Below are 24,256 nucleotides of genomic sequence, written 5' to 3' on the forward strand. Positions count from 1 at the left end.
CCCCGGCGCGCCGGACACAGAGAGCTACCGGGAACCAGCTCTCTCGCCGCCCCTGCCCAGCCTACGGCAGAATTCGCTGGCCCGGTTTCCAAAGGGGGCTGGGTTTCCACGCGCGCTGGTGACGAAGTGAAGCGAAGTGCTCCCGTACACCCACGCGGGACCGCTCGCCACCATAGCGGCGGCGGAGCTTTCCCCATACTTCAGCCTTAACCCGTCCGCACGAACCCCACTGGGGCACGCCCGCCTCGCCCTTTTAAGCAGCCGTGCCCCGCACGGCTCTTTTAAGAAGTATGCGCATGCGTGCGGGGCGTGAGCAAACACAGTCCTTGGTTTAATAAGCCGGCTGTTGATCGCGCGCCTAGGCGGGTGCGCAGGAGACTCGGACCTCGTGAGTACTGGCACCCCCAAACTGCCGGGGCGCGAGGAGTACCACGGCGCGCGGGCGCTGGGGAAGGAGGCGGAGGGGGCTTTTCGGTCCCTAACCGACCTCAGCCGCGCGTTCCCGTAACGGTCAGCGCGCGCAGCCGCGCACGTGTCCTGGGCGGGGAGGAGAGAGGAGGCGGGGTCGGCGGCTGGCGCTCTGCGCACCATTCTTCGTTCCACAGACTGCGGTCGTGACTCCGGGCGCCGCGCCGCAGAGCCCGGCTCAGGTGAAGCGGGCTCGGAGCCTGGCGTGGGGGCGGCGTTTCAGTCGGAAATCACCGTCGAGAGGCGACGGGCTGAAAGTGCAGGGGCGGGCCTGGCTGCGCTGCACGTGACAAGGTGGCAGCGCCCTGGTTGTGGTGTAAAGTGACGACGTCACTCCGGCTCGTGGGCGGGGTCAGAGTCCCACCCGCAGTACAGTCTGAGGCCAAGATGGCCCCGATGTGGCTCGGTGCCCTCTGAGCGCTGGGTTGTGTGTTTGTCATGGGCCGTGGGTGTAGAGGGGCCCGATTCACTGCTTCTCTTTATGTTGACTAAATGCTGGTGCGAGCCGCAGTGCGCAGCCCTGTGCCGCCAGGCCTCTGTAGGACTGAGGCCAACAGCTACAGTCTTGTCAAGAATAAACTGAGATGGTGCCAGCCTGATCGCAAACATGGCCACCATCAAAGCTGTTCAAATCAGAAGGGACTGTTCTGATCATTTTCTCTCACCCATGTGGTCTGTATTACACAGGTATAAATCCAAACTGAGGGTGGGATCCTCAAAGGGACTTAGATGTTACAACACTGAGCATCAGGCCGCCTAGCAAACCGGCCGCCTAGCAAACCACAAGAATGACACTGTGACCCACAGAGCTGAGTTGTGTGCCCGTACAATTACTCCTTGGGGAATTTGGTGCCAAAAAATAAAAATTCTGCACACTTTATTTGTCAAAATAACACTACATAATGATGGCACTTTCAATTATTTTGGTAATTTATTTCAAAATACCTGTCAGCAAGTATGTCTTACAGATGCACAAAACACTTCCACCAGGAGTAGAGAGTTCAAGAAACCCCTACAACAACCCAGTTCCTGTTTCTCTGCCTCTCACCCCTGGAACTCAGCTGGGGGCCAGACACCCACAGTCTCTCCCCCCTAAAGCCCAGCCATGCCCCCCCCACCAGTACACCCAAACCCCTTCTCCCCCCACCCCCCCAGAGCCTGGCTGTGCTTCCCCCCGATACCTGCACCTCCTCACCCCTAGAGCCTGGCTGTTGGGGTCCCCTGGCCCAGATACCCACACCCCCTCTCCCCCAGAGCCCAGCCATGCCCCCCACAACCAATACACCCAAACCCCCGCCCAGGGCCTGTGCAACCACTAGATGAGGGTTGGGGCAGTCAGGGGACAGGTAGGGGGTAGGGTCCTAGGGGGGCAGTTAGGGTGTGGGGTCTCAGGAGGGGGCAGTCGGGACAAGGAACAGGGAGGCTTAGGTAGGGGGTGAGGTTCTGGGGGGCAGTTAGGGGTAGGGGTCCCAGGAGGGGGCAGTCTGGGGACAAGGAGCAGGGGGAGGTTGGAGGTTCTGAGGGGGGCAGTCAGGGGGTGGGAAGTGGGAAGGAGTGGATGGTCCTCTTTTTTGATTGTTGAAATATGGTAACCCTATTTGTGGGGGCGCCGGGAGGCAGCCTGGGCTGGGGGCGTGGCTGCTCCCCACTAGCGGCGCTGCCGCCTTTGCAGAGCTGCTGCACCGCGCCGGCTCCTCCATGGCTGGGGCTCACCATTGCTGCAAGCTGGATGCTCTGGCTCTCCAGTGTCTCTGGAAGGCGGCTCCTCCCTGCCAAGCTGCTGCAGTGGCCCAAGCCCGTCAAAGCCAGTGGGCAGGCTGGCCCCTGGGGTCTACAAAGGCTCGTTGGGATTTGCCCCTCAATGAACCAATGTGCAGAGCTGGGGGGGCAAGGTGGAAGGTGGCAAAAAAAAAACAAACCTGGCCCAGATACCCACACCCCCTGCCCTCTAGAGCCCAACTGCAGGGCCCCCTCAGCCCAGACACTCGTCCCCCTACCTCTCAGAGCCCAGGGATCCAGAGTGGGAAATAGCCTGATGTTCAGTCCCAGGCTTGTGTGGAGTTTCCTGCAGGCCACCATCTCTTTCCCCTCAGGGCATGTGGGAAATTGCAGCTGCCTGGAACCCTCTAGCTCCCACCCCCTCCCCTCGGCAGTGTCTTCCATGTGTGAGCTGGGCTAGTGGCCCCAGCACTGCAGCCCATTTTGGGGGGGAGGCGTGGAAGAAATTATGGGCAAAAAATATTAATTTCTGCTAAAATCTGTATTGCACATTGGCACAGAATTCCCCCAGGAGTAATACAATGAATGGGGAGACATAGGTGCTTAAGAATGTGGTCCACAAAACCAGCATCCTAGGCCGAGAGCTGCCTGAGCCAGCCAATGGGAGATGCCAACCATGGGGCGGGGGGGTGAGCCCCACCCCTCTCTTGTAGATAGGCACCTAGCTCTGCTAGTGATCCATAAACAGGAGCCCACCACCTAGAGTCAGGTGGCTTTAGGAGCCTGTCTTGCTCCATACAAAATGGGAGGGGGAGGAGAAAGGAGATGCCCACCTTCTAACTTTTAGCACATGGTTAGAGCAATCATCTGGGATATGGAGACCCCAGGTTCAATTCTGCCCTCTCTGCCAGAGGGGGAGAAGGGAATTGAACAGGGGTCTCCCTACAGAGTCATTCTCAAACTCTTGCTGGGCCAGAAATAGTATGTGTGAAAATGATTCTATAGTCCAGCGTAAGGGCACCCACCTAGGAGGTGGGAAACCCTGGGTCCAGTCATCTTACTCCAGTCACTCTCTTTCATTATTCATCCTAGTGCAAACAGCTTCAACAGGAGAATATCCCATTGCCCAGTAAATATTTTCTCCCCCCTCTCTGCCGGAAAGGATGGAATTGAACCTGGATTTCCCATGTCCCAGGCAAGTGCTCTAACCACTGTGGTAAAAGTTGTAAAGTAGGTGGTACCATCTCCTCCTCTGGCTGGATTTTGAATAGGACTTGAACCAGTAGGTAGCCTCAAAGCATTGTAGCCCAGAGAGCTAGCATTAGCATTTATTTTATTGAGCAGTAACGCAAGGAGCCTACAGGTCTGTATTTTGTAAGACATTGGCTTCAGCATTTAGCATAAGGCTTTTGAGGCCCATTAACTTTAGCACAGATAAATAGCCCAATGGTCACGCCTAAGTTTTGGGAACTGGGACTAGAGTGTTTAAGGGGGAAGTTTGTACATGACAACATGAGACTATGAGCTAACACCAGCTTTTGGATATTTTAGGATAGGAACATCTGCAGATGTCTGACCACAAAAGTGCCATGGCAATAAAATGACATATGATAATAAGTTGAGATCATTAATATACTAACTTATAGGAGAAGGCCATCCCAACATTAGTAGGGTGAGGAAATACAAATAAGGAAGAGGGGACAAACCCCTACTGAATATACATTAGGCATAGTGGCATCAGTGTAACATACAAGTTGTATCCCAGCCTGTGTACAGGAGGAGAGAGAGATGTAGACCTTGGGAGGTGCCAGGATGATGGCCACTGGTGATGATGAGGAAGATAATGGCTAACATTTCAGGTTATTCTGCAAGGGATGGTGTGAGTATATGGATGTTCAGATGTACATTCTGTATTATCTCTATCTACCTTGCTTGATTACCGTGTTTGTGACTTTGCTAAATGTATTAATAAACTATTACAAATACAGAAGGGTTCCTAAAGTGTGCGTGTTGCAACTGTGCATATTGAAGTTCCCAGTTATACAGTAATTTTAATAATACTGGGCTTGATCTTGGGACAAGAACTGTCAAACCTCGGAGTGATAACTGGGAATTCTTAAGTAATCAATATAATTTAATACATAATCCATAGATCAAGCTACAGCATCCCTACCAGATCAGGCCCTGCAAACAATTTAGGCAGCTGAATGCCTATCTTCCTCAAGGTTGTGAATCAGCCTGGGGCTTAGGTAGGAGATAGGTAACTGAACTCCTAGAGAGAGGCAGCAGTGCACATGCTGAGGTGCCTAGGGTACTTTTACTTAGAAAACTGAGGTGCCAACTGAGTTTAAGCGCTTACCTGGTTTGGTGGGAGTTTTGTGAATTGCAATTTGAGCCAAAATTGGGATTTAGGCGCCTAAACCCCAAATGGAGGGTAAATCTACACAGGCAGCAGCAGTCTGTGGCAGTGAGCATCTGCGCCTGGGTTGACAGACTTGGAATCGTGGTGCCCATGCTATGGTGCTAAAAATAGCTGTGTAGATAGCACTTTTAATTTGTGTCTCAGGCTTCAGCTCTTGCTCTAAAGCCCACCCCTTCCCTAGGCTTTCAATCCCAAGCTCCAGCCCGAGCCACAACATCTACACAGCTCCATTTAGCACGGTAACTCGAGATCAAATTTGTTGTCTTGGGCTTGGAGGCTTGCTGCTACAGGCTGTATAGATGTACTTTAGGCACCTAAATCTGGGGCTTAGCTGCATACATACTTTTATGGATCTGGGCCTTAGTCCAGCCCACAGTGTCCTCCTTCCCCCAACCAAGTGCTCAAAGAGGGGACCCTCTGCACATGGATCTCCAGGCTCCTGTGCAGAAAGTACTCCATCACCTCTGCAGCACTGCCCCGGTCCAATGTTCCCTCTAATTTTTTCCATCCATGTGCGGAATAAATTTTGTTATGTGCAACAAGGTATATGCGGATATGTGCCACCTCTAGAAACAAAAAAACTAGATATATATTTTTAAAAAGTTACCATAGGGATAATTGCTCCAGACAGGACAGGTTAGGCATTTTAGAACTCACTACTCAAAGAATTAAATTTAAGTGTAAGAGAAATAAAAATTATGAAATGCATAAACCACTCAAAACACTAAAATAATACACTTTGAAAGAATAAAGTTACAGAGAATATATGTGCATTGCAGGAAGTACCAAGAAATAACAACAACAATAATACAAGTATATGTTAGAAGGTGAGTGTGACACAGAAACTGTATGTGTGCTGGTCGCTGAAGAAGTTTCTGAGAGATGCTATGCACTGTCTCTTTAAGGCACTCACTGAAAACTCTCCCACTCTGTCCTGAGCCCTGTCTCCCTTCCCTGGCTCTGCGGAGATGGGGTACATGGGCAGGGGGGAGAGAGTGTGTATGTGTGTGTGAGAGACAGACAGACAGACTGTGTGAGCTGGCTGCTGGGGAGGTCTCAGAGACCGTGTGCTGTCTCTTTAAGAAAGGCACTCACCGGCTGGAAGCACCAGGTGTTCAGACTGCAGAAGTTCTGAGTCCTGAGCCAGGCTGTCCCCTCTCCCCTATTCTATGGAAATGGGGTACAGGGGGAGGGGGGACACCCTGACATCAGCACCCCTTTCCCTCTTCCTGTTCTGCACAGCCAGCAGGAGGGTCTCAGGTACAGCTGCAGGAGCAACTTGGCTGCAAAGCAGTGGGATTCCGGGGCACCTGAATACACACTGCTGGATGTGTGCGCTCTGCTAATCAACTGGGCAGCACTTGAATCCCTCCTGGGCAGCCACCCAACCGCACAGCTTAGAGGGAACATAGTGCCCCGCCCTCCTGCTTGTAGGGCCTATGCAAGGAGATTTCCTTCCTCAGTGTCCCTTCTTGAATTTTTCCATAGGAGGTGATGCTCCAGACCTGTGCTAGCACCTCTCCAGCAAGAACTATGTTTAAGCCTGGTTCTTTGAATAGATACTAATATGTGGCCCAGTTCTACAAACTCTTATTCACATAAGTTGTCCCATTGACTTCAGTAGGGCTACTCAGGTGAGATAGAATTTGTAGGATTAGACTGTGGCTTAAAATGTATAGACAAGGCCTTAATTTCAGTCAAAAAACACCAAACAATTTTCTGCTTATCATTTGTAAAATAAATACATAATTTTTGGAGATTATTTAGTGAGTGTTTCTCAATATATATATTTTGTTACACACACAAAAAAGCTATGTTAAAAGAACTTCACTAAGGTTGCAAAGTCAAGCACTCAGAAATGAGGAAATGCCAGAATGAAAATTGCTTGTACAACTTCAGTTCAGCCTGCTTGTGGCAAATTACAGTATTTAACTGTGTGATTACATACTGTTTTCCCCCTGCCTCATTTAGTGTCCAGGACAGATTGTGCTCTGGGGATGAATAAGGGTTGTGGAATGAAGAATACTGTTGTCTGTAGGATCCCCTGCCTCAGCTGTTGCAGAAGTTGGAAGATGTGGACGTATTGCAGATACTGGGATGGGTGGGCATAGGCCCATCCAAAATTTAAGGCCCACCCCCTCAAATGAGGGGGATGAACCACAGAGTCCAGACAGCAAAAGAGACAAAGAATGAAAAAACAGGGATGGGAGTGAGGGTCATAGGGCCAAAACAAGGGACAATGAGCAGAGAACCCTGGAGAGAGACCACTACAGAAGAACTCTCCCCAGAGACATGACATAACAAGGGGTTGGAAATAAGCCCCACAGTTGCAGAGTACCTTCCCCCACCTCCTTGAGCATCCTCTTCCTGGTCTGATTGATGGCCATCTGCCAGTGCCAGGAGGAGGTTGATATGGAGGTCTCGTGCCTCTGTAGGGCCATGGGTGGGGTGTGCATGTACAAGGAGGTGTAGGGAGAGATGCAGTCAGAACCTCAGCAGGTTCTGGAGGAGCTGGAAGAGGGGCTGCAGCATGACGCTCTCTACATAGATGTGTGCCAGAGTCTCTCTCGGTGCAAAAGGGGCAAGTGTCAGGAGACTCTGTGAAGCACGCCAACCACATGCCCGTGCTCACAGCTCCATAGAGGAGCTACCAGCTGAATTCCCCGGAAGGCTGAGGGACTAATGTAGAATACAAGCTGGGCCACTGGGGCTCCCAGCCTTCTGTAGGTGGCAATAGCTGCTGCCGCTTGGTGTTGGGGCAGGACACAAGAGCAAGGACATGGAGCATGAACCATGGACAAGTATAGATGTTTTCAGGCACAGTTCAGAGATGGACTAGCTGAATGGCATTCAGTCTACTTGGGTGATGCATTGGAGGTCTCTAGTGGACTAGTGGGTTGGAAAATGTGTCGCAAATGAGGCAAGGGATGCCACGATGAGAAAAGATGGTCTCATGGTTAAGGCACTTGAATGTTGGCCTTGAGAATTAGATTCTATCCCTGCCTCTGCCAAAGAGTTCCAGTGTTGCTTGGCAAGTCACTTAAACCAGACTTTTCACTGGTGGTCGCTAATCGTGTGTCCTCAATTTTTTATTGTGTTTTGAGACCCTGGGGTCTTATCTGAAGAAGTGCTGAGCACTGAGCTGCAACTGAAGATTTGGAGCTGTGCTTTGAACATATAAAGTGGTTTATAATGTTAAATATTCTGAAGGAAAAAAACAGGTCCTAGTTGTCTCAAGTTTGACGGTCAAAATTAGTGAATTAATTTTTACTTTAATCTCTGTGTCTCAGGCAACCTTCATTCTGGCATTTCCTAACATTTGAGTGCTTGCCTTTGCAACCTTAATAACATTCTTTTAAATATGGTTTTGTGGGCAATTTACTAGGTTTTTAAAAAGGAAACTGAACAAATAGGAATTCCATCATGTAGCATCATATTGACACCTGCATGGCTTATCAGCAGGGTTGGAACCCGTAGATCCACCACACAGACATTTGCCACTTGAGCTAACTGAATAACTGATAGCAGTAGTAGGTTGTCATCCTCTACGTACACCAGTACTAGATGAAGATGAGACACACACTTTGTTAGTGGGTTGGCACAGACATTTGCTGACAGCAAAGGAATGAGACTCGGGAATCCTGGATTCCATTCCAGGCTCTGGAGGGATGTGTGCTGTAGTGTGCACACAGACTCTTCTGCCCATTTCACCAAAACTTGACCCCTTCTGCTCTGTCCTCCCGAACCTGTCCCTGTCCCATTCTTTTTTCCACCCTGGCTCCTCATCCCAGTTCTATTCTCCTCATCTAGCCAGTCCTTGTCTCCCCCTCAAAACACACCATCCAAATCGCAGTTCCTTGTGCATCTCCCTGAGGCTCTTTGTCCCAATCTATTCCTCCCAACTTGGTCTGGCTCTTGTCCCATCTGCATTCAGATCAGGCACCCTCCTTCTCCTTGCTGCCTAAGCCCAGCAGGGAGAAGCTTTAAGAGCACAGAAGAGACAGGCTCCTACTCTCAGTTCTGGTGCCCAACTCTGGCCCTGGCACTGCCTGCAGCAGCCCAGAGTGGCAATTGCAGGGAATGCTCTGCTCAGCTCCAGTAGGAAGCATGCCTAGAGCAGACAGAATCTTTGGAGACTTTAGCTGTAAAAGTCTAGCACATCTCTAATAAGCATGTGCATTGCTGTTTTTTTTTTTCCCGAAAAATGGTAACTTGGCCAAATTTGGGTAGATTTTCCCAAGAACAGCAAAAGGCATATACATGATACAAAGACCCATCCTCTGCCAAATGTCAAGCCCCTGCTCCAAAGCAGGAGGCACTAGCAGAGTCACAAAGAAAGAGTTGCCAGAACTTTTTAACATGGGAAACATGCTTCCCCGGTCTTTTTCTTAGAAACAGCTGAACCTTTTTGGCTGAAACTTTCCAGAAAAATTCCGCTTGAGACAGACACCTGGCATATAACATTTCAACCCTAGTGGTTAAATTTTGGCAAAATTATAAGCAACTGAAAGAACCATCTTATAATGGGAAGTGTTAGGAAACCTCAATAATAAATGGTGTTACCAATACACAAATGAAAACAAAAAAGCATTGACTTTTTTTTCCAAAATAAAGCCCACAACATGGTCATCTTCACTAATGTATTTTAGTCCTTTAAAATCCGGGTAACATTTTTAAAAGGGTTGTTGTATGCCTGTTTGCAAAAATGGGAAGAGATGTGGAAAAGTAAAAGTAGGACAGAGAACATAGTTGAGATTCCTCTGGGGATATTGCTGTTACACTCTCTAATGCTGCTGTAGCATGACTCAAATGCTGCTGGCATTCAGTCATGGCTTTTTAACCTTGCTGTAATTTATACCCTGAATGTGATAAAAGAACATTCTCAATTAATACACTCAATCCATTATTATTTGAAAAGTCTAATCTGTTAAAGTGTGCAGCATCTTATCCCAAAGAACTGAACCAATACAATTTTCCTTAGAAATGGCATTCATATTGACATGACACATGTATTCAAGGCAGTAATGTAAATACTCTTTTTTTTCACTTTTTAAAGCAAAATATTTTTCCTTTCAGTCCCTGCAAAAGACTCCCATAATCCAATGGTGCTAAAAGGTGTGACCGTATTTTTTTCTTATGAAGTCTCTATTGCTTTTTAATGTTGGAAGATATTGGTGCTTCATGTTACATTGTGATATTAATGTGTCCAGCATTTTTAACTTGTGTAATGGTTTATTGGCTTGCAGCCTGGAATAAGTGCAGTTGTACTGAGAAATAAATGTCTACCTCCATAATTATCTTTTACTGTGACAGCTGCCATACAGTGACAATTCAATCACCATCTTCCCCCTTACTCTCTCACCACCCACTCACTATATCAGAGAAGGTCTCCAAATGGCATTGCTGTACAAGTTTATCAACCACAGATCAGTAAGCTGAACTCGGATATTAACGGTATTCCTGTCCCCCAAGAACTTCAGACCTTCAAATAAGTAATCTAAAATTTTGCTCCTTAGATGCCCCCCCCCCTCTCATCTTCCTGTGCACTCCTGCAAATGTGCTGTTTTCTTGTGTTTTAATATTTTTGTTTGTTAATCAGTGATTTTAAAAAATGCGTTGGTGCTAAGGTGGTAAGAATATGTTTAAATAACTTCAACACTCATTAACACACTGGAATTTCCAGATGGAGCTGAGTATTTTGAGGTCTGCACTTACTGCGTGCCACAATACAGAGCAGGTGTTGGGGAGGGTAGAAATACATATATATTTAAGAATTACTAATTGGCCCCTGTTAATACTCTTTCCATTCTCATAATACAATTGCGTATTGACTTCAGAATTACAAAGATTGTCAAAAATATGCACACACAAACGTAATTTCTCTCTCAGGCCCATATTAAAATAACTACATGATGTCTGTGGGTGAAATCCATTACACCTACATAAAACCTGGGAATTTAGGCTTTAAGTGGGTGGAGTGTGGAGAGATTTTTGGAGGTGAAATCCATTCCTTATACCCAAAACCCAGAGCTGTTGAGTGGGGCTGCTGCAGAGACTCCCATGGCTACTATTTCAGCCTATGGGCTATGAAAGCGACAGTTCTTCATACCAGTTGCATGGGATGTTTGGGCCACTGGATCAGCATAAATGTGGATCCCTTGACTCCTCCTTAGTTCATCCCCATTGCAGTCCTTCATAAAGGTTTATGCAGTAGTAAGATGGTGAACTATTCTGCGGTGCCTGGGAACTGTGCATTTACTCTGTCTGCAGACACCCCTTTTCCAATTCTATCTAGGGATTAAATGGTGCAGAGGGCCACATCAAGGCATGTCTGTGGCAGAGTAGGAGTTGAACTGAGCTCTCCCAAGTTCTAGGCTAGTACCCTTGCCACTGGGCTACTGTTCTTCACAGTTTACATCTGTATGTTTAGTTAAGAAACTCTATGGATATTTGAATATTTATGAACCTTCTCTTAAATGTTAATCTCTGTACTTTTAAATGTTTAGATTTTAACTGTAACATTATTTGGTAAACTTGCAGCCATAACAAAAGTTACAAAGTTTTTATGTGTTGTTAACCATACTGTGGTAACTTGGTTTTGTTGTGGAGAGCTGTGTGGGCTACCATATATAGTGTAATTATTCATAGATATGAGTTGGGTATAATACCAGCGGCTGATAAATCAATATACAAGCATTTAAAATAATCTGTAACATTTGTGGTGGCAAATCAGCCACCTCCTTCTTCACCTTCAGAGCAGCCAACTGGCTTTAGTGGATGGATCAGTGGTGACTGGCTTCAGTGGATGGATCAGACTTGAAGAGGAGAGACTCTACGGAGGGCCCATAACAGCAAGCTCACTAAGCTGGTGTTTAAGAATTCCACGTTTCATAGTTTTGCACCACTTGGGAACTGAAATATCAGAAGAAAACCAGATCTCATGTAATTTTATTCTCATAAACAGCATTTGAAAATATAATGGCAAATAAACACAAATATTACACCCCATGCATATATCAAATATAGATGGGAGGCCATGCATTTGGTTTTTTTCCTTTTTGAGAAAGGGAGAGGGACCTGCATATGTTCATTCCTACCCCATTTAGGAGAGGAGATGTGCATATTCTTGTTATGCTCAATCCCCCCCATTTATTTATATATAAAACACACACACACGCTTATTTTACTTTTTGTATTTTCTAACATTCAAGAATAAAGTCTTGAACAAGCACTCCAAACTAAACAGATGAGTCCAGAAAGAAAAAATGATCACTAAATCTGATTAGTTGTTCTCATCAACAAAATAAACATTGTGACAGATATCAGCTATCATGTTTTATTTTTTAATGTCCTTGATGTTAATGGAGGTTAATGTTTATGGAGCATAGCTGAGCAAGAAGTATGTAATCTAGATGTTAGTAAGAGGAACATTTTTATTTTATTCTTAATCCTGGAAGCCCATGAGATTGTAATTTTCTCTTTATTAATTAGGTTTATATCACATCGATCACCATGGCATTTTCAGTAGCAAAGACTCAGTCAGTGCTGGACACAAATGTCCAGTCCTCTATTTCATTCCCCCATTGAAATGCAAGGGGAAACCTCCCAGGAAAACAGTTCTAGTGGTGTAAAATTCTTCCTCACCCTTGACCAGGGGTGAAAATAAAATCCAGCTCTTACTGGTATGGGGCCGCTCTGGCCCGCCCAGAAGGGGCAGGGCCTTGGGTGGAAGGGGCAGGGCTTGGGGGTCAGTGTTTCCCATCTGTGCTCCCTGGCCCGTACCACCGGGGGTTCCAGCCGTGATTCACAGTAGCAGCAGCGGCGGCTGGAGCTCCAGGCCCTTTAAAATTGTGGCCCCAGGGCAGCTGCTACTTTCCTCCTCCCCCACCATCAGCAGCCGGGGGCAAAAAGAACAGTGATAAGTGCTGCCATCACTGCCCCTTCTGTAACCCCCACTGGCAGCCCTGCTGGGTCATCACTGCCCCTTTTGTGCCTCCCCATTGGCGGCCCTGCTGGTAGGGACCCGGCAGGGCTGCCGATGGGGGGCGAGGGGGCGCAAAAGGGGCAGTGACTTTAAAGTCAGTGGTAGGGGCTCGTACTGGCGGCTGCCTTTTACCGGTACGCCGTACCGACCTGTACCCCCTTACTTTCACCCCTGCCCTTGACCCTTCTCAGAAGAAAATGTGCTGCTGAAGCAAAGACCTGATATTTCTTCTCTCCTCTTCATGGAGAGCAATACTTGAGTTGCCTTATATTGCTGTCTCTTACCTCATATTGAAAAACATATCTTAAATGGCAGTCTTTAGTGCAATGTAATTTATTTATTTATTGATGTCACTGTCACTTTTACTTGACTGTGTGAGACCTACATACATCCCTTCACCTTAGGTTGTTCAATGTAATGAGCTGTCTAATCTTATTTCTCTATATTTAGCTATATGTTTGTATGTTGGGGTGTCTGTTTACCCTCCCTTAACATGGATATAAATCCATACTGAAATTAGATTAGGTACCTCAGTGTTTTTCATTTTTTTTAATAGGGACATTAATTAATATGAAAAGGAGTTATGTACATTGGCCAAACTGGACAGTCTCTATGTAAAAGAATAAATGGACACAAATCAGATGTCAAGAACTATAACATTCAAAAACCAGTCAATCTCTCTGGTCACTCGATTATAGACCTAAAAGTGGCAATTCTTCAACAAAAAAACTTCAAAAACAGACTCCAAGGAGAGACTGCTGAATTGGAATTAATTTGCAAACTGGACACCATTAACTTAGGCTTGAATAAAGACTGGGAGTGGATGTGTCATTACACAAAGTAAAACTACTTCCCCATTTTTATTTCCCCCCTCCCCCCCATTTCTCACACATTCTTGTCAACTGCTGGAAATGGCCCACCTTGATTATCACTACAAAAGATTGTGTTTTTTTTTTTCTCCTGCTGGTAATAGCTTACCTTACCTGATCACTCTCGTTATAGTGTGTATGGTAACACCCATTGTTTCATGTTCTCTGTGTATATAAAATCTCCCCACTGTATTTTCCAGTGCATGCATCTGATGAAGCGAGCTGTAGCTCACGAAAGCTTATGCTCAAATAAATTTGTTAGTCTCTAAGGGTATGTCTACACTACGAAATTAGGTCGAATTTATAGAAGTTGGTTTTTTTGAAATCGGTTTTATATATTCGAGTGTGTGTGTCCCCACAGAAAATGCTCTAAGTGCATTAAGTGCATTAACTCGGCGGAGCGCTTCCACAGTACCGAGGCAAGCGTCGACTTCCGGAGCGTTGCACTGTGGGTAGCTATCCCACAATTCCCGCAGTCTCCGCTGCCCATTGGAATTCTGGGTTGATATCCCAATGCCTGATGGGGCTAAAACATTGTCGCGGGTGGTTCTGGGTACATATCGTCAGGCCCCCGTTCCCACCCTCCCTCCCCCCGTGAAAGCAAGGGCAGACAATCATTTCGCGCCTTTTTTCCTGAGTTACCTGTGCAGACGCCATACCACGGCAAGCATGGAGCCCGCTCAGGTAACCGTCACCCTATGTCTCCTGGATGCTGGCAGACGCGGTATGGCATTGCTACACAGTAGCAGCAACCCCTTGCCTTGTGGCAGCAGACGGTACAGTACGACTGGTAGCCGTCATCGTCATGTCTGAGGTGCTCCTGGTCGCCTCTGTGAGGTCGATCAGGAGCGCCTGGGCAGACATGGGCGCAGGGACTAAATTTGGAGTGACTTGAGCAGGCTCTTTAGTCCTGCAGTCAGTCCTATTGAACCGTCTTATGGTGAGCGGGCAGGCGATACGGACTGCTAGCAGTTGTACTGTACCATCTTCTGCCGAGCAGCCATGAGATGTGGATGGCATGCAGTCCTTCTGCACCGTCTGCTGCCAGCCAAAGATGTAAAAGATAGATGGAGTGGATCAAAACAAGAAATAGACCAGATTTGCTTCCCCCCCTCCCCTGTCTAGGGGACTCATTCTTCTAGATCACACTGCAGTCACTTACAGAGAAGGTGCAGCGAGGTAAATCTAGCCATGTATCAATCAGAGGCCAGGCTAACCTCCTTGTTCCAATAACAACGATAACTTAGGTGCACCATTTCTTATTGGAACCCTCCGTGAAGTCCTGCCTGAAATACTCCTTGATGTAAAGCCACCCCCTTTGTTGATTTTAGCTCCCTGAAGCCAACCCTGTAAGCGCCCCTCCCAGCGTCAGAGCAATGGCAAACAATCGGGCATCTGAGAGTGCTGTCCAGAGCACTCACAATGGAGCACTCTGATGGGGCTAAAACATTGTCGCGGGTGGTTCTGGGTACGTGTCGTCAGGCCCCCGTTCCCTCCCTCCCTCCGTGAAAGCAAGGGCAGACAATCGTTTCGCGCCTTTTTTCATGAGTTACCTGTGCAGACACCATACCACGGCAAGCATGGAGCCAGCTCAGGTAACCGTCACCCTATGTCTCCTGGGTGCTGGCAGACGCGGTACGGCTTTGCTGCACAGTAGCAGCAACCCATTGCCTTCTGGCAGCAGATGGTGCAATACGACTGGTAGTCGTCCTCGTCGTGTCCGAGGTGGTCCTGGCCACGTCGGCTGGGAGCGCCTGGGCAGACATGGGCGCAGGGACTAAATTTGGAGTGACTTGACCAGGTCATTCTCTTTAGTCCTGCAGTCCTATTGAACCGTCTTATGGTGAGCGGGCAGGCGATACGGACTGCTAGCAGTCGTACTGTACCATCTTCTGCCAGGCAGGCAAGAGATGAGGATTGCTAGCAGTCGTATTGTACCATCTTATGCCAGGCAGGCAAGAGATGAAGATGGCTAGCAGTCGTACTGTACCATCTTCTGCCAAGCAGCCATGAGATGTGGATGGCATGCAGTCCTTCTGCACTGTCTGCTGCCAGCCAAAGATGTAAAAGATAGATGGAGTGGGTCAGAACAAGAAATAGACCAGATTTGTTTTGTACTCATTTTCCTCCTCCCCTGTCTAGATCACACTGCAGTCACTCACAGAGAAGGTGCAGCGAGGTAAATCTAGCCATGTATCAATCAGAGGCCAGGCTAACCTCCTTGTTCCAATAACAACGATAACTTTGGTGCACCATTTCTTATTGGAACCCTCCGTGCAGTCCTGCCTGAAATACTCCTTGATGTACAGGCACACCCTTTGTTGATTTTAGCTCCCTGAAGCCAACCCTGTAAGCCGTGTCGTCAGTCGCCCCTCCCTCCGTCAGAGCAACGGCAGACAATCGTTCCGCGCCTTTTTTCTGTGCGGACGCCATACCAAGGCAAGCATGGAGACTGCTGAGCTCATTTTGGCAATTAGGAGCACATCAACCACCACACGCATTATCCAGCAGTATATGCAGCACCAGAACATGGCAACGCGATACCGGGCGAGGAGGCGACGTCAGCGCGGTCCCGTGAGTGATCAGGACATGGACACAGATTTCTCTGAAAGCATGGGCCCTGCCAATGCATGCATCATGGTGCTAATGGGGCAGGTTCATGCTGTGGAACGCCGATTCTGGGCTCGGGAAACAAGCACAGACTGGTGGGACCGCATAGTGTTGCAGGTCTGGGACGATTCCCAGTGGCTGCGAAACTTTCGCATGCGTAAGGGCACTTTCATGGAACTTTGTGACTTGCTTTCCCCTGCCCTGAAGTGCATGAATACCAGGATGAGAGCAGCCCTCACAGTTGAGAAGCGAGTGGCGATAGCCCTGTGGAAGCTTGCAACGCCAGACAGCTACCGGTCAGTTGGGAATCAATTTGGAGTGGGCAAATCTACTGTGGGGGCTGCTGTTATGCAAGTAGCTCACGCAATCAAAGATCTGCTGATATCAAGGGTAGTGACCCTGGGAAATGTGCAGGTCATAGTGGATGGCTTTGCTGCAATGGGATTCCCTAACTGTGGTGGGGCTATAGACGGAACCCATATCCCTATCTTGGCACCGGAGCACCAAGCCGCCGAGTACATAAACCGCAAGGGGTACTTTTCGATAGTGCTGCAAGCTCTGGTGGATCACAAGGGACGTTTCACCAACATCAACGTGGGATGGCCGGGAAAGGTGCATGACGCTCGCATCTTCAGGAACTCTGGTCTGTTTCAAAAGCTGCAGGAAGGGACTTTCTTCCCAGACCAGAAAATAACTGTTGGGGATGTTGAAATGCCTATATGTATCCTTGGGGACCCAGCCTACCCCTTAATGCCATGGCTCATGAAGCCGTACACAGGCAGCCTGGACAGTAGTCAGGAGCTGTTCAACTACAGGCTGAGCAAGTGCAGAATGGTGGTAGAATGTGCATTTGGACGTTTAAAGGCGCGCTGGCGCAGTTTACTGACTCGCTTAGACCTCAGCGAAACCAATATTCCCACTGTTATTACTGCTTGCTGTGTGCTCCACAATATCTGTGAGAGTAAGGGGGAGACGTTTATGGCGGGGTGGGAGGCTGAGGCAAATCGCCTAGCTGCTGGTTACGCGCAGCCAGACACCAGGGCGGTTAGAAGAGCACAGGAGGGCGCGGTACGCATCAGAGAAGCTTTGAAAACCAGTTTCATGACTGGCCAGGCTACGGTGTGAAAGTTCTGTTTGTTTCTCCTTGGTGAAACCCCCCGCCCCTTGGTTCACTCTACTTCCCTGTAAGCTAACCACCCTCCCTTCCTCCCTTTAATCACCGCTTGCAGAGGCAATAAAGTCATTGCTGCTTCACATTCATGCATTCTTTATTCATTCATCACACAAATAGGGGGATGACTACCAAGGTATCCCACGAGGGGTGGTGGAGGAGGGAAGGAAAATGCCACACAGCACTTTAAGCACAGCACTTTAAAAGTTTACAACTTTAAAATTTATTGAATGACAGCCTTCTTTTTTTTGGGCAATCCTCTGTGGTGGAGTGGCTGGTTGGCCGGAGGCCCCCCCACCGCGTTCTTGGGCGTCTGGGTGTGGAGGCTATGGAACTTGGGGAGGAGGGCGGTTGGTTACAGAGGGGCAGCAGTGGCAGTCTGTGCTCCAGCTGCCTTTGCTGCAGCTCAACCATACACTGGAGCATTCTGGTTTGGTCCTCCAGCAGCCTGAGCATTGAATCCTGCCTCCTCTCATCACGCTGCCGCCACATTTGAGCTTCAGCCCTGTCTTCAGCCCGCCACTTACTCTCTTCAGCCCGCCACTTACTCTCTTCAGCCCGCCACCTCTCCTCCCGGTCATTTTGTGCTTTCCTGCACTCTGACATTATTTGCCTCCACGCATTCGTCTGTGCTCTGTCAGTGTGGGAGGACAGCATGAGCTCGGAGAACATTTCATCGCGAGTGCGTTTTTTTTTTCTTTCTAAGCTTCACTAGCCTCTGGGAAGGAGAAGATCCTGTGATCATTGAAACACATGCAGCTGGTGGAGAAAAAAAAAGGGACAGCGGTATTTAAAAAGACACATTTTATAAAACAGTCGCTACACTCTTTCAGGGTAAACCTTGCTGTTAACATTACATACATAGCACATGTGCTTTCGTTACAAGGTCGCATTTTGCCTCCTCCCACCGCGTGACTACCCCCTCAACCTTCCCCCCTCCCTGTGGCTAACAGCGGGGAACATTTCTGTTCAGCCACAGGCAAACAGCCCAGCAGGAACGGGCACCTCTGAGTGTCCCTGAAGAAAAGCACTCTATTTCAACCAGGTGACCATGAATTATATCTCACTCTCCTGAGGATAACACAGAGAGATAAAGAACGGATTTTGGTTGAATGCCAGCAAACATACACTGCAATGCTTTGTTCTACAGTGATTCCCGAGTACGTGTTACTGGCCTGGAGTGGTAAAGTGTCCTACCATGAAGGACGAAATAAGGCTGCCCTCCCCAGAAACCTTTTGCAAAGGCTTTAGGACTACATCTAGGAGAACCGCAAATGCCAGGGCAAAGTAATCCTTTCACATGCTTGCTTTTAAACCATGTATAGCATTTTAAAAGGTACACTCACCAGAGGTCCCTTCTCCGCCTGCTGGGTCCAGGAGGCAGCCTTGGGTGGGTTCGGGGGGTACTGGCTCCAGGTCTAGGGTGAGAAACAGTTCCTGGCTGTCGGGAAAACCGGTTTCTCCTCTTGCTTGCTGTGAGCTATCTACAACCTCCTCCTCATCTTCTTCGTCCCCAAAACTTGCTTCCGTATTGCCTCCATCTCCATTGAAGGAGTCAAACAACACGGCTGGGGTAGTGGTGGCTGAACCCCCTAAAATGGCATGCAGCTCATCATAGAAGCGGCATGTTTGGGGCTCTGACCCAGAGCGGCTGTTTGCCTCTCTGGTTTTCTTTTGCCTCAGCTCCTTCAGTTTTACGCGGCAGTGCTTCGGGTCCCTGTTATGGCCTCTGTCCTTCATGCCCTGGGAGATTTTCACAAAGGTTTTGGCATTTCGAAAACTGGAACGGAGTTCTGATAGCACGGATTCCTCTCCCCAAACAGCGATCAGATCCCGTACCTCCCGTTCGGTCCATGCTGGAGCTCTTTTGCGATTCTGGGACTCCATCATGGTCACCTGTGCTGATGAGCTCTGCATGGTCACCTGCAGCTTGCCACGCTGGCCAAACAGGAAATGAGATTCAAAAGTTTGCGGTTCTTTTCCTGTCTACCTGGCCAGTGCATCTGAGTTGAGAGTGCTGTCCAGAGCGGTCAGAATGGAGCACTCTGGGATAGCTCCCGGAGGCCAATACTATCGAATTGTGTCCACAGTACCCCAAATTCGAGCCGGGAACGTCGATTTAAGCGCTAATCCACTTGTCAGGGGTGGAGTAAGGAAATCGATTTTAAGAGCCCTTTAAGTCGAAATAAAGGGCTTCACTGTGTGGACGGGTGCAGGTTTAAATCGATTTAACGTTGCTAAATTCGACCTAAAGTCCTAGTGTAGACCAGGGCTAAGGTGCCACAAGTACTCCTTTTCTTTTTGCGGATACAGACTAACACGGCTGCTACTCTGAAATCTGTAATTAATATGAGATATTAAAAAGGGTTTGTGGTTTTTGGATTTTTTAAATAAATCTAATTTGTTTTTCACTTTTACTGCTGTTTAATTGTCCAAACTGAATGAGTGAAGGGTAAAAAGTAAAGCAGACAAGGCTGTTTTACTTCCTGATTTCACATACTATTACAGTGGTGTTTGGATTTGTGTTGCAATCACTGCAGAGGAATATTTAAATATAAACAAAACCTTTTTCAGTTTTTACAGATAATATATATTTTATAAAACTTATTTCCAAACGCTAATTTTTGGGTCCAAACTACCTGACATTGAGTTGAGTGGGATGATACATGTATGTAAAATTGCATGTGTGTTTTCAGGACTGAGACCTTTAGTTGTCTCCTAAAGCCTTTCCAGAAGATGTCATTGGGCTACGGGGTGAAATCTTGGCTCTATCAAAGTAGATGACAAAATTCCATTAACTTAAATGGGGCCAGACCTTCACAGCTAATCTTTTTTTACTCCCTTTGCTGCTGAAATTTGAATTCAATTTAACAATAGTTTTCTATGGAATGCCAGTTCATGTCAAGAAAAACCAGCTATGCTGAAAGAGAGAGTTTTTTCTAACATATCTGGTATACCTGTCAGCAGAGACAGTTAAGCATGGGCTTCATTTATAAGTTTAAAGGAACTGGGAGTGAAATCATTACCCTACTGAAGTCAGTCATTTTAAAAATAAGTTAATCATTCTGGGTAAATTTTTCTCATTTAGCTCTTTTCCTGCTTCTTTCACACTCTGTATTCCTTAATCAGTTTCCCATCATTATCCTTGCTAACAGAATAGTTGCAGAGCAAAAGTGAAGGATGGCAGGCTTCTCCCACCTCAAGAAGCAAAAGATATGCAGCTGTCTGTAGTCAGTTGTGACTTCAACCGCAGCCACTGTCTGTGAGACCACTTGAATGTTTTGCTCTCCATTGGACCCACATGTGGAATTTAAATTGTTTTTCTCTGAGTTTCAAATTACTGAATACTTCACCCCCAAAATGTTTCTCAGTAAGAAAATTGTATAAATTTGACATGCATTTCAAACAGCTTTTGCTTTACAGGGTTACTGACATATAGCGTGGAATTCCTGCCAAAGTGGTAATGATTATACAAAGAGTGGTGTTGAACTCACGTCCTGGTATGTATTTATTTCTAACAAAAGATCAGTGTATTTTGTATAATTGTGTAATACTCCTAAATGGGGAGGGAAATGGAGGAAAGTAACATGAGATATTGACAGAAAGTAATGTGCAATAGAAAAAGAGGTTTATGATAGAAGTGTAGTTATTGAGCCTGTATATGCAGTCTTCAAACTTTTAGGCAAGAAAAAACACAGTCCATATGTATTATAGAGTTAGGTGTAACATTAGTGACTCAGTGGCAATAGCCAAAGGCACGCTATCATTTACTGTTTTTTAGCTTTAAAATTTGTTCTCATTTTACTCTGCTATTTGTAATTGAGATGATTGAAAATAATATGCTTCTCTGCTGACTTTTGTCCTTTTCTTTTGGCAAATTTTGAATCTCTGCTTCCTCCCATGTTTCTAAAGAGCTTGAAATTTACATGGCTTTTGTTGTTTACTTCTTTGCTTATGCACTTGCATCACTGTAGATGTCAGAACAACTCTTGGAATAGTGTTTATTAGTTTGCTGCTGCAGAACCAGGAAAAATGTTGACATTTTTGGATATTTCTCAGTTTGGAAATAGTTTTTGCAGGTAAAAACGACAGTGGTATCTCCTGTAGATAAGTGTTTCTCTGAAGTGAGTGAAGGATCAATCAATGACCTAAATTTGTTCAGTTAACGCCAGAAATGGCCCCAGTTCTTAGGTCTGGCTGCGGGGCACTTAGCACAGACCCTGGAGAGAAGCTCTCTAATCCTGGGAATTACCACAGCATCTGGACTTTTCTAAGTTAAGCATAGTTGCTTATGGCCCCAAAGGGCTGTTGTGGCAGTGAGGAATATCTAAAGCATACTGGCACTCTGGCCACACTGTCTTTTCTCTGGCAAGACTTCTGTGTCAAGGGAGGCCACAAAAGAAAGTGGTATAGAGTCCATCTGGCCAGACCCACCAGGTTTCTGGAAATGGCACAGAGAGGCTGTACCAGACCAGAGAAACTGGTCCAATGCCACCTCTGTGTGAGGGGCTAATCAGAATTTTGTCGCTACGCAAGTATGTCATTGTCTTTGGAAAATAAGAACAACTCAATTTATATGAGCCAAGTTTGGATTTGATCTCTGCCACATTTTTCTTACCTGCCCTGATAAAACTTTATAGCTCTGGGACTGTTCAGAATTTAGGAGTGGTGTTGAGTTCCTAACCTGACTGTCCAGACTGTGATGCAGTAAAGTGAACTTATCATTATGTGTAAAAAATATTAGCATGAATACATTTTCTGTCCCAAATTATATGTATACCTATCAATTATAATGTCATGTGTCTTTTAATAAACTATGTTAAATGAATAAAATTAGTAAGTGTGTTTGGGTATTGGTTTTTGGTTTTTAATTTTTCTCAATTACGGTTGACACTTCCTAATTTCAGAATGAAAAGTATAAAAACAGCATAATTCTCCCGTTACACAGGTGCAATTCAGTAGTATTGCATGTGTGTAATTTAGAGCAAGATTAGGCACCATGGATCTGATTCCTTTCTCACTTACACCAGTGCAAATCAGGAAAAATTCCGTTGCCATAAGTGAGTTATATTGGTGTAAAGCTAGTATGAGAGCAGAACTGGGACCAGCATTTTTAAAGCGTCTCAAATCCAGCTGTCCTTACTTAAGAGCATTGAAATTGTCCTCTGCATGCATTGATGTTCACATCCCACTTGAGTGAATGGGGTTGGGGAAAACGGTGAATTTACCTTTTCTGCAGTTTGTGGGTGGCTGAAGACCATTCTGCAAGGCAAACTGATTTAGGTTATCAAGACTGTCTTTGCAACAAAAAAAACCTTAAGACATATTCTTTTTGTTTTGCTTCCTATGGAAACTTAGACTAATTTGGAAAATTGATCTAAGAATAAAATGACTACGAATAATTCATTTATTAAGGAGGTTAATTTTTTAGCCCCAATTTGTTAAATGTACCTTCTGTGCAAAGTTATATGCTACATTTTAAAAAGTATTCTTGTTAGCCTTTTTGAATGCTAATATGAGAAAATGCAAAGCTACGTGTTCAGTCCAAAAAAACTATGGCCGTGATCCTGCAAACACTAATGCATGGGTACTCGAACATAAGAAGTGCTGTTTTGTGTCAGAGCAATGGTTCATCTATCCCAGTGTCCTGTCTTCCAACTGTGAAGTTAAGTGCATGCATGGATCAGGGTTAGGGTTCTCACCACCCTGCAAGATGAAGCTGTAAGTCAGTTTCTCCCTTGCTGAAAAGACCCTTGGAAATATTTCCCGGGGTACGTAAAACTCCTTTTATTTCTTTTGTTTCAGAGAAATAAATAATCAAGACATACTATGTAAGAATACTATGTCAAACTGGAATTTTGTGAATTTTAGTCCACTTAAAAAGTTAAATTATTTACTAAAACAGGAAGCAGAACATTTAAATAAAAGGCCTCAATTTTTTAAAAAGAAAGTTAGAGCAAAGGTTTTATTACTGATTTGTTTGGAGGTTGTTTTTTTTGCTTCACTTTAAAATAATTCTAGGTAAAAATGGTGTGCCAGTGGCAGAAAACTTCCGAATAGAAGCAGTCCCCCTACCAGAGAAAATCACAGATGGACAGGTACAAACTCGAACCCTCTACCTCTCTGTGGACCCTTACATGGTAAGTGAAAGAATTGAGGCAATGTCAGGAGATTTTCTAAAAATGATTTTACCTCCATGCCAACCAGGATGTTTAGTGTGAACTACACAAACTATGAGCCAAACTTATCCCTGATATAACTCCATTCACTTCTGTGGAGTTATATTAGGGGGGAATTTGGCATTAATGTGCCTGTGGCTTATATAGGTTTTTATATATAAGAATGGGGTTATATATAGTCATGGGGTGGGGAAGAGGCAAAAATCAAAATTCCCTGATACTCCTAAAAAGTAGTCACCGAGGCCCAGACCCTCAGAGGTATTTAGGTGCTGAACTCCATGGGAAAACAGTGCCTAAATACCTTTGAAGATCTGGACCTTATTTCCAAGCACAAAATTAGTACACTTAAATTCTATTTAGTTATCCAGTTTTTACTTACATATGTGGGGCCAGGTGCTCCTCTGCTCTGGATGGTGTAGGAGGGAGCAAAGAAAAAACAAACACAGCATGTGGAGAGGCCAGTGAGGCTGTCTAATGCTCCCTCACCCTTCTACCAATACCTGCAAAAGCCCTTCCATGTGAACAATATATAGCTGGGAGCGCTTTGGATTTGGGGGTGAAACTAGACAGAGCCACCCTTAGCAATTTTTGCATGGGCCTGTAAAATAAAATGTTCAACCTTCATGAAGAAAAGGATACTAGACATACTCTTTTTTTCAGAATATAAAGGAAAAATGAGACAACCCTGACATTTTTAGATTCCCCTAATCATAGAAGGCCCACAGCCATGGACTTTAGGCACTACAGTTTTGCTCTGAAACCGAGTAGCAGCAGCAGCTCTACAGAATAGTCTGCCCTTAATTTGGCAGAAATTCTAATAGAAAATCCAGCAGA

At 46.2% G+C, this 24,256-nt stretch overlaps 1 protein-coding gene across 5 annotated transcripts in view; it reads left to right on the forward strand.

The window, feature by feature from the left end:
- Positions 1 to 284: 284 nt before the first annotated feature.
- The window catches only part of PTGR2 (prostaglandin reductase 2), a 34,245-nt gene continuing 10,273 nt past the window's right edge, over positions 285 to 24,256 (forward strand). The window contains exons 1-4 of one of the 5 annotated variants that reach the window (XM_078853326.1): positions 298 to 388; positions 3,280 to 4,066; positions 20,667 to 20,743; positions 23,265 to 23,383. In XM_078853326.1, coding sequence (XP_078709452.1) covers positions 20,707 to 20,743; positions 23,265 to 23,383 — 156 coding nt within the window. In that variant the 5' untranslated portion in view covers positions 298 to 388; positions 3,280 to 4,066; positions 20,667 to 20,706. Of the gene's footprint in view, positions 389 to 3,279; positions 4,067 to 9,685; positions 9,725 to 11,495; positions 11,552 to 20,666; positions 20,744 to 23,264; positions 23,384 to 24,256 lie in introns of those variants that run through there. The other 4 variants (XM_073348572.2, XM_073348570.2, XM_073348574.2 and 1 more) reach the window with 4 other exon arrangements.

This window comes from Lepidochelys kempii, chromosome 6 (assembly GCF_965140285.1).
Source record: "Lepidochelys kempii isolate rLepKem1 chromosome 6, rLepKem1.hap1, whole genome shotgun sequence".
NCBI classification, from domain to species: domain Eukaryota; kingdom Metazoa; phylum Chordata; order Testudines; family Cheloniidae; genus Lepidochelys; species Lepidochelys kempii.